Raw genomic sequence first — 14,447 nt, forward strand, 5'->3', positions numbered from 1 at the left:
CTGGTCCACATGATGACACAAATACTGGCCCAACACATAGAAAGAAGCAAACAACTATGGGACAAATGAGATTAAGTGATTAAGAGCAGAAATCTAATCAGCCAGAGACTGCTTGTGTGTTCAGCTCTAAAACTACAACTAGAGAGGAGTTTGATCCACACGGCTCTGACAGAAGTGTTCTCATTACGTCCTCCAGTTACCGGCTAAACCAGTTGGTTTGCAATAGTCACTTAAGTCCTACTCACACATGCAAAGCAAAGGCCCTGTCACTCATTTCCTGTCGACACCCTGACTATGAGTTCATTTGTTTCAGCAGCAGGAACAGACGTTCAGTGTAATATCTGACTCTTGCAGAATGAGGAAGCTGCAAGGAGTGAAAAGTAGAGTACTGCAACAGCACCAGCACAGAGGGGGAAACTGACACATGACAGCATGATTAAAGGGAAAGTCTTCACAGCTTTCAGGCATATGATTTGTTTGTGATCATGAATGAGCATTTTTGTCTCTAGAAAAAAAAAAAAGGGTGGAGACTCAGGCCTCTTCTCCTCTCCAGATGTTCAGCCTGGCTTTGCTCCACTCACAACAGGCTTTGATGACATGAAGAGCATTTGCTTTAAACTGTAAACTGCCCTTCAACTGCATGACTTTGTTTAAAACCCTAAAACTGATTTAGCAAAGCTGTTCTATAAGTCTGAAAGAGGAAGCACAGAGGGACTGCCTCACGCCTGCAAACTTACACCAACAAGACGACACTCTAGAAACTAGAATTCACACCCTTTTATATTACAAATCCTGCTTTTATTTACAGTCACGTTGCACTGGAGACACTGAGATCAGTGTCCTCAGGAGGTTTTTTGGGAATTTAGGCAAGTAGCAACCTCAGAGGAGCTCAAAATGTACTTCAAATTGCACAATCTTAAGCCTAATGTTTTTTTTTTTTTTTCAGTATCTCCTCACCTTAATTTCGAGAACAGGCTTTAAAACACCATTTAGACCTTCATGTTGGGAAGTGAAAAGGTTCACACATAACAGACTCAAAAGGAGGAGGAGAGTATGTCAATTACGTGCTCAGAGCAACACACACACACAGGAGCATTTGAGCTTCACGAGAGGCCAGAGACTGCTGCCTACTGTCTGTATCTGTATGCATGAAGGCAGTGTGATCTTTAGCCTGGGTCAAACTCCAAAAACATGACCTAAAACAACTGGGCAATGTAGCAAATGTTACTTAAATTAAATTAGGGATAAATGACTGCTGGAAATATCGACCACAGAGATGTCTGCCTTCTCTCAGATATAAATGAACTAGATGGCACTCTTTTGTCATAACAAACATGAATTCTTTTCAAACTAATAAATCAACAAATCAAGTATTTCTCCACCAAAATTTTATTCCTGACATTGTGGAGAGGGCGTTGTGAGCAGTATAACTGAACAGCTGAGTCTACAAATAATGAAATCCCTCTATAGAATAAGTTCCCCATAGGCTGCAAACCCCAAGCTGCAGAGCACATGATTTCAGTATCTGAAAAAGCCCCTTTCAAATCTGTAGGAAACACTGATCCATAATGTCTTTAACAACTGGAGGAAACAAATAAGTCACTTCCCCGGGAGTCAGACTTGCATGTAAGGAGAAGTGTTACCGGGAGGTGGTTACAGTGCTGTCTGCTGGCTCTCTGTGATACTGTGTCCAAACCCAGATTTGATTCATGTTAAATTAGTCTGACTAGTCAGTCTCCAGACTCTCATTAGAAGCTGTTTGTGCAGATGTTATGCAGTGTGGGTCAAAAGCAAAATGCAGCTGTAAGCTCCCCCTTTCCTGAGACCTGCCAACGCTGTTTCACCATGGCTGAATTTAAATGTGTGACTCAGCTCGCCTGTCATTTGGAGGAATAAATAGTTTCCTTAGAAATGTCTGATAATGGGTCTGAAGTGAGGGACCTGCAGTTTTTGGCACACTGTGGTGTTTTTTTCTTTCTTTTTCAGAGAATGAGTTTTGAGCTTAAAAATTGAATTCAGGAGCAGGTCATTTGCCCAGGTTGCATATTAGAATCTTGCAGGGCATAAAAAAAAAAACATTGCGTGTGAATGCTGGAAGCATGTTTTTTTTGTGCCAAAATTTCTTTGGTAAAATATCTATTTAAAGTCAGTGTCTAAATGTGGTTAACCTTGTAACATTTATGTGGATAGCTGTGAAATCAATCTGTAATAAAAAGGCTTTTCAAGTGTGTTTCTACGGATTGTGGACATAAAAATGAAGCTAATGTTTCCTTCTTAAAGGAATAAGAGTAAAAAAATAGAGAAATAAGCTTATTTGCTTTCTTGGAGCGAGGTAGATGAGAAAACTGATACCTATCTCACATTTGTGCAGTAATTCTGTTGCTACAGCCAGTAGCCAATTAGCTTAGCTTAGCATAAAGACTGGAAACAGGTGGAAACAGGTAGCCTGGTTTCAAATCCTTTAACTGGTGGGTCCTGGTCCAAAAGTGGTTCCCAGTCTCATTCTGAATGCACAGCAAGTGACTTGTGAAGGTGTCAAGTTTGTAAAAAAAAAAAAGACACATTTTATTTTGAAGTACAGTGAAATTCCGGCACAGAGCTTTTATTTTGAAGTCCCATCCCCTGCTGCAAAGTGAGTGACTAATGGACAGCTACATGACAGAGACAGCAATCTAGCTCAATAACATGGCCAAAGGCAGGTATGACACTGAATACACTGCACTTTGTGGATCTTGAACAAATGATCGAGGAGAAATCTGGACCCTGGGAATGAACCAGTTGGAAATCACTGCTTTAAAGGTTACTAGCTAAGTAACATATTGTCCCTCATTTATCAATCTGACAGACAAACCAGTGCACAGAAATCATCTTATGATGGGATTTGCATGTGATTCATGAGTCACAGTTAGGAAGGATAAATGTGGCCGCTAAAAACAATCAACATTTAAATATCCCACCCCAATATATTCTGGGTTTAGAGGCCTCGCCCCTGGAGTTTACCACATGGAGAGGCGCAATAGGGCCAAGAGGAGAAACCTCTCTCAGCTAGAAATGGAAACACTGACGTCCCAGGTCCAGTTTAACCAACTGGTTTTATTTGGCAGCCTGAAAAGTGACATCAAAGTTGCAGTATGGAAGGAAATCACTGCTGTGGTCAACAGCATTGCAGTGGACAAACGAACTCCAGCTGAGGTTGAAATATTTAGTTTATACATCCATGATATGTACCAATCTATAGCCTACATATAGTAATAATATTAGCCCATATATTATACAATATTGATATCATATAAAAGCTTATAATTGACCCAGATCAAGGAGCACTTGGCTGCACACATGAAGTCTGCTTCTGGAGCCCGTCCCACAGAGCCAGGCAACTTCAAGCTGTGACAGAAAGCGTGCATGTGGCAGCTATGCATTTTGAAGTAATTAATATGTGGCCCCAAATACTTAGATGCCAGTCAAAATGTGGTCTAATAGCAATTCTCCAACTCAGCAAGATTTACTACGCTGCACCCCAAATCCACACTGCGTACACGAGCTGAAACCTGACATGAGATTTGATCGTAGCCTCCGCTCAACTCCACATTGATAAATGCCGAGCTTTGCGTGGAAATCACCACTCGCCCGGTTTCCTGTCATACCTTTGTTTCATAAATGAGGGCCATTGTTTCTGGTTTGTTTTAATAAGCACAAAAGTGTAAAAATGACACGTTGTGCTTTTACTAGGAGTTGTGTGCCAAACTGTGCAATGGCCTGAACTAGTTGCTTGGCAACCAGCTGAGACTCCAGGAAGTTACTGCTCGCGTCCAAGAAATATTTGGCAAAAAAAACCCCATACATAACACAAATGATTGTATTTTTTCAACCATTTTTTTCCAAATGATCAAAATTAGTTATTGTAAATGTACAGTTACTTAAAAAAAGCAGAGCCACGACAAAACTAGTGTCCATCAGTTTCATTTGGCACCTATGTCACAATAGGGTCTCCATATGCACAGTTTTTCTCAATACCCAGGTTGAACCAGTTGCCTTTTCCTCCTTTATAGGCGCTGGTGACAATTCTTGCCCAGCCGTGTTCTCCCTGAAAGCAAAACAAAACAAACGTTACTTAATCTGGATGCAAGAAACCCACTATCAAAGTCACTTCTTAAAAACACTGGCTGGCAACTCAATGTAAAAGAGTGAATTCATGACTTGTAAAGTAGTGAGGTGTGGACGTTTTAGCTACAGGCTGACTCATGTTAGAAAGAGGGAAGGGCAGCATAGGCAGGGTGTGGAGCAGAGAGAAAGAGAGACCAACCCAAAACTCTCCCCAGGAGTTCCTGACTATCCAGTACTCGATCCCATCCTCCGCCACACTCCACCCAGCCACAGAGACGATGTGATTGGGCAAAGACAGGGGGTGAAACTCGGAGAAGATCCCTCCAGAGTATTGCTCCAGGCCATCAGTAGCCATCAGGGCGCAGCTGAAAGACAAATTGCAGAGTTTCTTTAGTCTTTTAATAAGCTACAATAAAATCTTCACACATCTCTTTTTTTTGTTTTCTTTTCACATTATTGTGATCACAAAATAAACTAAAAATCACTTCTTTTTGGCAGTGCTTTTGGCTGTTACAGCAGGATCAGAACTTGTAACTTAATGTGTCTCATGTAGCGTGGGAACTTTCAGTGCCAAGTTTCACACACAGTTTCCTGCTCTGACTCTCCAGTCAGATGTTCACTAAAGCAGTTTTCCCCCTGCAGGTTCCTTTATTGATGTATGTGTACAGATTTTACATGGACATTCCCATTTTTTTCTACAACTAGTGATTGTTTCTACTCATTATTAAACTTTAAACTCTTATGCAGTTTAACATTCTTCATGTCACAATCTTATTAACGCATGCATTTCAAATGACAGCAGATGGGAAAGTTTTGAAACCAACCTGCAGGTATTATGAGAGCAAACTAAAGACTTTGTCAAGACTTTGTTAATACTGCATGGAAATAACTTAAAGACAAAATGAAGCTGTCAAAGCCAGAACTTTACTTAAAGAATAACATCTGATGAAATATGTAACAAAAATAAATGTTTAAGTAACTTAAGGCTCAATTGTGTTCATTAAAGTGGATACATGATGAAAAATATGTCTATATACGACACCACTATTTCAAATTCATATTATTTACTGTATTTTATGACTTATCTGAATAAAATTCACTTCCAGTCAGTGCTGTTATGTTTCTCAAAGGTTATAATAATGATTAAATATGTATCCTCTAATAAAAACTTCAACATGAAGAATCGCTCTGTGAAAAGTTCAGGCTGATTCTCTTACTTCACACGAAGCGTGTGGGTGGATGGATAATTAGAAAATGACTGGGGAGGATGACTTACTCTACCTGATGGGCCCGTTGGTGTAAATTTCAGCTTTTATCTTGTCTCTTCCAGAAACTTCTCCATAGTCGCCCACTTTCCACATAGTGTAGTTCTTCACAACAGCACACGACTCGAAGAAGGAGCAGGTGCCACACTGGTTGAACTGTTCACACTCTGAAACAAATGAGATCATTTATAATGATTATCACTGCAGTGCAACACTCATATTACTCAATTCTATACAATTTCCATAGAGTTAGATTTGAAATTAACAGTGTATTGTTACAGTGTTATGTAACATAACCTTTAAGGGCTGTGACATTGCAAATGTGCTTAGTTTGAGACTCAGAGAAGCTGCTGTGCGTATCAACTGCAACCTATGATGTTGGTTACATTTCCCCAATAACATCCTATTAATTATGTGTTTCCCAAAAGACATTCCTGCCATTTAAAGATTTATGTGTCCTTAAAAATGCCACAGAAAAAAAAAACATTTTACAAAATCACCGGTGACCTTCAGTTTACAATGTCACAACACTTCTCTTAACTTGATCCTAAATTGATGTCTTTTCCAATGAAATAGACACATACTATATGGCCAAAAATATATGGACACCAAACCATTACTCCTGTACGTGACTGCTGAACATCTCATTCCACACTCATGGGTATTTATATGCTTCGACAGAATAACAGCCTCCACTCTTTTGTGAAGACTTTCCATCAGATTTTGGATCCCGGCTGCCAGAATTTACACCCATTTTGCTACAGGAGCATTACAGAGGTCCAACTGTAATGTCTTGTGATAAGGTCGGGCTTGCAGTCAGCTTCCCGTTCATCCTAAAGGTGCTGAGTGGGGTAATGGTCAGGGCTTTGTGAAAACTATTTCTTTATGGCTTTGTGCATGGGGGTATTGTCATGTTGACACAGGAAAGGCTTTTCCCAAACTGTCAGCACATAGTTGGAGGCACACTGTCCTGTACTGGAACTAAGGGGTCTAGCCCAAACCATTGAAAAAAGAGACCTAAACCATGGTGTCCACATACTCTTGGCCAGTTAGTGTAAATATAGCACCAGACAGAGTGATCAGAGTAAAAAAAAAAGGATAGAAATTGTAGTTTTACTTTGGTTTATGGCTTGGTAGTTGTTGCAGGTTTCGTCAGGAATGCCGCTGTGGTGTGCGTAGGCGTAGACTCTCAGGTGATCTCCTCCGTAACAAGAGCCCGCCCTCCCACAGTCTATCACGTTCTGGACTGACAGGTAGGCCGACGGCCACACTCCTCTACGCTTGATGTTGATACGGTCTTGGACAAAAGAAGGACAACAACAAATGTTGAAATGGAAAAAATGTCCTCTGGGGATTCACAGTCTTCCTCATTTGGCAAACTGCAGGGTGGAAAAATATATTTATATATGCATGCAATATATTGTAATACATATATTTTAAATAAACATAATATTATATGTACCATATATATCATATTTTACATGAATCCCATCTATCCATCACTCTATCCTCATCTTATTTCCCCCCTCCTCCATTCCTTCCTCCATTGCCGTGGTTACCAGCTAGTGCACTGGTGGCTCCCATGGCCCAGCAGGACCCACAGTACTGGGGGATGTGCTGGTTCCGTGTGACGCTCACATAATTCTTCCCCTTGATGTTCCTCCAGTCCCAGGACGGAGGGAGGTCTGACACCTTCACATACTCATGTGGGCGGGCATGTGTCCTGAAATAAGTAAAAGGATGAGGCTCACGTTTCAATTTTGACATCTTTATGAGAGATGCTTTTTATTTACATTAGCTATACCTGTCAAGTTGAAATTAATATCACACAAAGCATGAGGTACATTGAATCTACCATAATTAATTTGCTTTTTTGTCTAATTTAGTACAATTAAAGGTAATCAATCAAGGATTGTCTAAAGCAGTGGTTCCCAAAGTGGAACACAGGCCCATTCTGAATGGACCACAAGTGATTTGCAGCAAAAAAAAAAAAAAAAAAAAACTTAATCTTTAAGTACAGTAAATTTCTGGAACATTTATTTTAAATTGCCATTTTCTACTGCAGAGTGAGTGACTAACTGACAGCTTCATGACAGAGACAGCAAACCAGCTTGAGGACATGGCCAAATGCAAGTATGATGCTGAATATATTCAACTGTGTGGACCTCGAATTAATGACTAAGAAGAAATATGGACCCCATGGCTGAACCAGTTATGAACCACAGACCTAAAGGACTTTTGATCAATTTAATATTTCATTCAACCTTAATAATAATCATCCTAGAAGTCTTAAAAATGTCCCGTATCCCGTTGATAACCCTACTTTTTTTTTTTTTTTTTAAGGTTGTTAAGTACCACAAATAAAAATACTCATTGTACATAATGGCCCATTTCAGAATAATGTATATTACTGGATTATAACTAGTGATGCATTCATGTGCACATCACTTTAATGCTGCAGCTGGTAAAGGTGGAGTGATTAATATTTTATTTTGACAGGAAGTAACGAGTAACTAACTAATCTTGTTGCAGTAAAATGTTGCCTCCAAATTGTAGAGGAGCATAAGTATAAAATAATATAAAATGGAAATACGTTACTGAAGTAAAGTAGGCTACAAGTACCTGAAAATTGTCTCTCAGTATGGTACTTAACCTTAGTTAATGTTAAATACCACCACCACTGAATACTTAATGAGCCTGTACTGCTAATAACAGTGATATGGGCTACTTATGAACATGAACTCGCAAATATGTTGTCAGAAACACCGGTAATATGAGTAACATAGGCTATTCGTAAAATATGAGTAACACGCTAACGATAGTTCTTAACTTAGACTTAGATTAAATGTAGCTAACGTTTAAGTTAGTGTCAAATCTCAAGTGAGGAGTAACGTTAACATTAGTTCACTCAGGAGGTAAACAATGAGTCCAAATCCTTAAACTGTGTCACTGTGAGAACAAAATGTCCATTTTCTCGTCACTCACCTGACAGAGTCCGGCCTGTCGTCTCTGATGGGTTTGTAACAAGGCTCAGATAAAAGTCTGGAGGAGCTGATATGCAGAGACACTGATGCTAAACAATACAGCAGCGGTACAGTTACTGAAGACGCCATGTTGGATCTAATCCTTCATAGGAGAGTGTAGCACACATACACACAGCGCCCTCTGTCTGTTACCATGACAACCTCCACTGTGCACCGTCACATACAGTATTATGACCTACTATATACACACGCAGAGTTCACTGAACAATACAGAACACAGAGGCAGAGGGAGAAGGCTACCATGCTATTGAACAAGTAGTTTGACCACATTAACAGTAGCTTGCAGGAAGTTCAACTACATTCATATTTGCATAGTGATTCAGATAGATAGTCTACTTTATATATATTATATACTATAAACAATTTTGGTCATAAAAGGAAATTATTATTATTATCATTATTATTATTTTTTATCATTGCTTCTCTATTGTTATTAAACCCACTTCGACCACAAATATTGATAAGTATGGGTCACTATTTTATGAATAAATGTTCAGAGAAGTTGTTTCATGCTGCTTCAGAAGTTACCTGGCTAACAGAGTAATCCTGCTTGGTGCTGTACCCCCACCCGGACTCTAGTTTATGGGAGGCAGGTGTCTGACTGATGGACATTGCATGTAAAACCAAAGCTTGAAAGCTCTGATATGGTTCTGAAACTGGTGCTGAGGGGATCAAATATAGGGATGAACTCAAAGTATCCAAAGTGTGAAAGACTCACCAGGTCCTAAGAAAAAAGAGAGAAAAATCTATTTCTTTAAACGTGGAAAAGAGACAGCTCACATCCCATCCTTAAGTGATAGGCTGAGACAGCCAGGGTTGGGGAGTAGTGCACTGAATGTAATTTTAGTAGTAGTTTGGCAACAGCAGCTTACTGAAAGTTTTACTATATTCATAAATGCACAGTGAGTCAGATAGTTCAGTTAGTCATCTAGTCATCCATTTTTTGTGCAGTAAACTACTGAAACTACAAACACCTTTGGGCCATAAAAGGAAAGTATTGATTAATTTTTATTTTGCCACAATTGCTTCCCTTCTGTAATTAAACCCACTTTGACCACAAGTAGTCATAGGTATTGATTATTGCTAACTGAATGAGCCCTTTAGCATGTGAAATTATATGTGTATTTATAGTTTTTCTTATGCATATAGTTGTGTTTGAATTGTATGTACAGAGTGTAATATCTTTGACCACTAGATGGTAGGTGTGTATAGTCAATGAGATAATGTTGGTCACTGGTGATTTGAATCAGGTGTTTTAAGGTCACAGTTGAAGGGAAAGTCATTTTGAACATATGCAAGGGAATTTGTGGTTCTTAGGGTAAGCACAGCAAAGCAGGAAATGCTAAAGTAATCTGGATTACTTCACCTTCACATTCTCATCAAGTCATCAAGGCAAGTCATTCTGCAATAAATGGGATCATAACCCAGAGAGACTTAACTGTTTTGTACATTCATTCATTTAATTGCATACATATCAAGAACATACTTTACACCTATGCAAGTGACTGTATTGAAATATTTGACCTTTATCAACAGTCACAACACTATTTATGAACAAATGTTCAGAGCAGTTGCTACATGAAGTTACCTGGCTAACTGAGTAATCCTCGGTGCTGTACCCCCACCTGGACTCTAGGTTTTATTTATTCATCATTTTTTTTGTCTATATAGCCAATACCCTGCAAACAAGTGGGCAGTAATTGAAGTGGGCCAACTGATGCATCAATGTTGAATTTGGCCTCCAATTATTAAGAAAAACACCTGTTTCTAACAACAATGTTTAATTAACAGTAATAAGAGTCAAACACCAAAATCAGATGTTTCTTACAGTTTATTTAGCCTCAAAACAAGAAATTACATCAACGTATCTGCATTAAACAGGCTACTTTTATTTTAATCCTTTATTTTCCTGGTTATACTTATATATTTCCACTGAAGCAACAACTATTGCCTTGCCCTTTGTTCAGAATAAATACATTTGAGCTTCTAATATTTTTTAATGGTTGAAATGTTATTTACTTACTCACTTTCCAGCACTCTCCAGCATGTCACTGACCATATATCTGACTGTAGCTTGTGCATTATAAGATAGTGCTTCCTATAGTAGGCTGTTGGATCTGTAAACCATACTGTATGTTGTTTTTTGTTTCTTTTCTTGCAGCCTTGAAATAATAAGAGGTCTAATTACCAACATAGTAAGTTGTTTGCAACAAAAGTACAAATCTTGCTCTCACTTCATGTGTAAACACTCCAAAAGGAGACTAATAACTTTTGAGGACATAAAAAACATGCTTCAGTGGAAAAAAAAGGTTGTGCAAGAACTTCTGCCCCATGCCATGTGATCATGCAGACAAGGGATCTCTAAATTTGGTACATAACTTATAACTTAACTTATTCATGTTCTGTTCTTTCATGCTGAGTGAGTGTTTTTCTGTTATTTTTTCAACTCATATGTTATAACACCAAACTTGAATGAGAAATCAATCAATGGCTGGCTCATTGATCAATTGAGAATTTGTCTGACCTGAGGTAACAGCATTTTGTCCACCAAATGTTTTTCTGCTGTAGCCAAATGGTTAAGGCAATCCATATAATGGAAATCCTCAGTATGCATGCATACATGCTCAAAATTCTGAGTTCGAGGGTTTGACTTCCAAAAGGATTAAATTGCATAATGACAGTCAAACAGATTTAAACTGTGCTGTGCTTGCTTCAGCTTCTCCAGCTGAACTCTCCTATACTGTATCAGACACGTACCTCAGCTGCAACCAAGTTTTCTGTTGTGACTCCTCTTGATTGCAGTCTGGGTGAACTGCTGTGTGATTTCATGTCAGTCCACTGAACAATTTCTTCATTGCCAGAGACTAATTTTTAAGGCCGTATAAGTGCTGCACAGTACTGTAGTAAATGTACTTTCCACCACTGACAAAACAGGAGAATGTCACTAGACACAAGAACAAACTTGTAACTAAAACAGGGGCAGTGTGAAAATAACTTTAGGTTGAATTGCAAATACAAAAAGCATCAAGTACCTTTCAAAATGTGCAACAGAAGAGTGTCATAAAAAGAAATGTGAAGACACAGGTGGATTGTAATACTCAAGCTATATTAGAGACTGTTTTCAGATATGTGTCCTGAAACATTAATATTTCCTTTTCCCACACTTTCACTACCTTCTAGAGGAATATATCATCTTTTATTCTCCACCTTATTCATTCCGCTACTGTAGTTTGTAATAATTCAGCAGATTACATAAAAAAATCAGACAGTTCTCCAGTATTATATGAATTAATTACATTTGGCCCGGCTCTCACATTGAATTTCTGCTTACTTATATCAATATTAACACTCTGCTGTTATACACTGCTATACACTTATTTACACGTATCGCAAAACTTTAATTAAAACTTCAAGTAAAACTTTATCCTGTTATAACAATACTCACAGCTCAGATACATTCATTTGTTCATTCATCTTCTAACCGCTTCATCTTCTTGAGGGTCGCGGGGGGGCTGGAGCCTATCCTATCCTAATTGGTGTGCAGACAGGCAGGCAGACCCAGTGCACTGCCCTGTGGCGGTCATCCTGGACTTTTTACAGTCCCTTTTGGGTAGTGGGTGTTCTCACTCCACCATAAAGGTATTTGTAGCTGCCATCTTGTGTCAGCACGCCAAAGTCGACGGGGTCACAGTGGGATCCCACAGACTGGTGTCCCTGTTTCTGAAGGGGGCCCTGAGACTGTGTCCTCCAAAGGCTAAGGGGGCCCCAGCATGGGACTTGCCCCTGGTACTGGAAGCATTGTGCAGGCCCCCCTTTGAGCCTCTAGCCCAGGTTGAGCTCAAGTGGCTATCAATGAAGACAGTGTTTCTCCTTGCCATTGCTTCTGCAAAACGGGTGGGGGAACTCCATGCCCTCTCTGTGAGTGACTCATGGTTGAGGTGGAACCCCGATGGGTCTGGTGTGACATTGTGGCCGAACATGGCATTCCTCCCTAAAGTCCTGACACCCTCTTACAGCAATCCCTCAAACTATCCCGATTCGAACCGCCTCCTGAGGGGGGCGGGTCTAGCCTCCAGTGCCCAGTGCGGGCCCTACAGGCATACATTGACACAACCGATGGTATGCAGCGGTGTGAGCAGTTCTTCGTATGCTACGGAGGTCATAGGAAGGGCTGCGGCCTTTCCAAACAGCGGCTGTCCCACTGGGTCGTGGACGCCATTATGCACGCCTACTCTGCCAGCACCCGCCCTCCACCATCTGGGGTGCAGTGCCACTCTACTCAGGGTGTGTCTGCATCATGGGCTGCCCTGAGAGGAGTGCCCCTTGATGTCATTTGTGCTGCGGCTTCCTGGACCTCGTTTTTATAGGATCAATGTGGCTGCTCCCTCTCAGTTGGGCACAGTCCTGGTCCCTGGGTCCTCTGCATCTGGTATCTAAGGTGAGTCTTCTTGGATTCCTTGTGACTCTGTTGGTATAGGTCATCCAGTGCTTAAGCATCGCCTCTGGCGGTCAGTAGGGATGAAATAGAACGAAAGTTACGGATGTAACTACGGTTCTATGAATCCCGGATGACCGCCAGAGCGTTCAGTCACTCGGAATCCTGGTGGTTTCGCGAGAAGATTCCAGAGGAACAGATCCTCAGGTGACACCGGAACTTATAGTTTCTTGGGGTCACGTGAGGGTCACAGGTGACTTTGTTGGTATATGTACTCGACCCGTGCATGCGCAAGACGGAGATATCCAGTGCTTAAGCACCGCCTCTGGCGGTCATCTGGGATTCATAGAACCGTAGTTACATCCGTAACTTTCGTTTTAGGGTAATTTCACATATATGTACAGACAATGTGCTTATATTCATATAGTTTCTTGCATCTGTTGACTCTTTTGCAGCCATCAATAAATGGATGTCTTCTAAATACAAACAGGTGTGGGAGAGGTGCAGGTTTTGCAGGGTCAGCAGGAAACTTTAAAATAACATACTCAGTTCCCAGTTACAATCACATTACACCTAATGCAGGGCCCGATGATTGGTTGAGTTTTCATAGATAATGTGCAGCTCTTAACAAGGTTATCATATCACAGGATAAGGCTCAACTTCAATCAAGGTCTGTTTTTGTGAGGGGGAAGCACTATTGTTTGTGCTTTTAATGATTTAAACTTGAATCAGATTAGATGTGCATTAGGCAGCTAATGAACCCTGGGCAGGAACACGAGATAAATCACTCACCAGTTGTTTTTTGTTGTGTGATCCATCTTCAGATTGTGATGGTGATGCTGAGCAGCTTGTGTAAGAGCAGTAAGAGGAAAGGATGTTCACGTGTTGATGTCGGTGTAAACTGTGGAAAATGGGCTCTAAAAATGAATTAGGTGCTTTCTGCAGCATCCCAAAAAGGCTGGCTTGGTATAAAGGTAAATAGAAAAACCACAAATAAAAGTGATGAGATGTTCTCCTTAAAATCTCTATTGAGAACATACCTTACCCTTCTTTCAAGGAAAAGATGCCACGTTTCCAGGCACATTTTACATTTTTAGTTTATTTCTGGGCCCGTTTGATTGTTCAGTGATGCTCATATTATTTACCTTGCTGGGCTAACATATGTCTAATTCAGCAATAATGACGTTTGGTATCAGCAAATCTTCCAGCAGCCTGAAATTTAATAACCAGGTGAGGATTTGGTATATTTCAGTCAATCAAACACTCAATTTATTTGTTTATTTTTCTTTTACAATTGTCCATGTTTCCAGACTGCAGCCCTGAGTTCTAGGCTGCAGTGTGTGAGTGTTTACGGTGTTCTATGGTTCTGGTGCTTTCTGGTTAGAATGATTTAATGTAGTTTTGGGTACAGAATAAAAGACCAAGTGCTTATGTGTCAGTGTGCTGGGTTGTTGACACAACAATTATCACTGGAAAAAAACTCATCATAGAGGGAAAGGAAAATATTGTCCTTATGCTTCACTGCATTTATTTTATGTAATAGCGACTTAATTTAGTTTGCAGATGAAGATTTATGAAGATTTTGTAAACTAAATTGGT

The 14,447-nt window shown here is 40.0% G+C and overlaps 1 protein-coding gene across 1 annotated transcript; it reads right to left on the reverse strand.

Moving 5' to 3' along the window:
• Positions 1–2,563: 2,563 nt before the first annotated feature.
• LOC117271606 (cathepsin Z) lies at positions 2,564–8,507 on the reverse strand. The gene is made up of 6 exons (XM_033649892.2): positions 8,355–8,507; positions 6,929–7,092; positions 6,487–6,666; positions 5,386–5,536; positions 4,304–4,469; positions 2,564–4,084 (listed from the first exon to the last, which is right to left on the reverse strand). The coding sequence occupies exons 1-6, from the start codon at positions 8,480–8,482 to the stop codon at positions 3,971–3,973; spliced, it is 903 nt and encodes a 300-aa protein (XP_033505783.1). The 5' UTR covers positions 8,483–8,507; the 3' UTR covers positions 2,564–3,970.
• Positions 8,508–14,447: the final 5,940 nt, after the last annotated feature.

The sequence above is a fragment of the Epinephelus lanceolatus genome, chromosome 12 (genome assembly GCF_041903045.1).
Source record: "Epinephelus lanceolatus isolate andai-2023 chromosome 12, ASM4190304v1, whole genome shotgun sequence".
Taxonomy (NCBI): Eukaryota; Metazoa; Chordata; class Actinopteri; order Perciformes; family Serranidae; genus Epinephelus; species Epinephelus lanceolatus.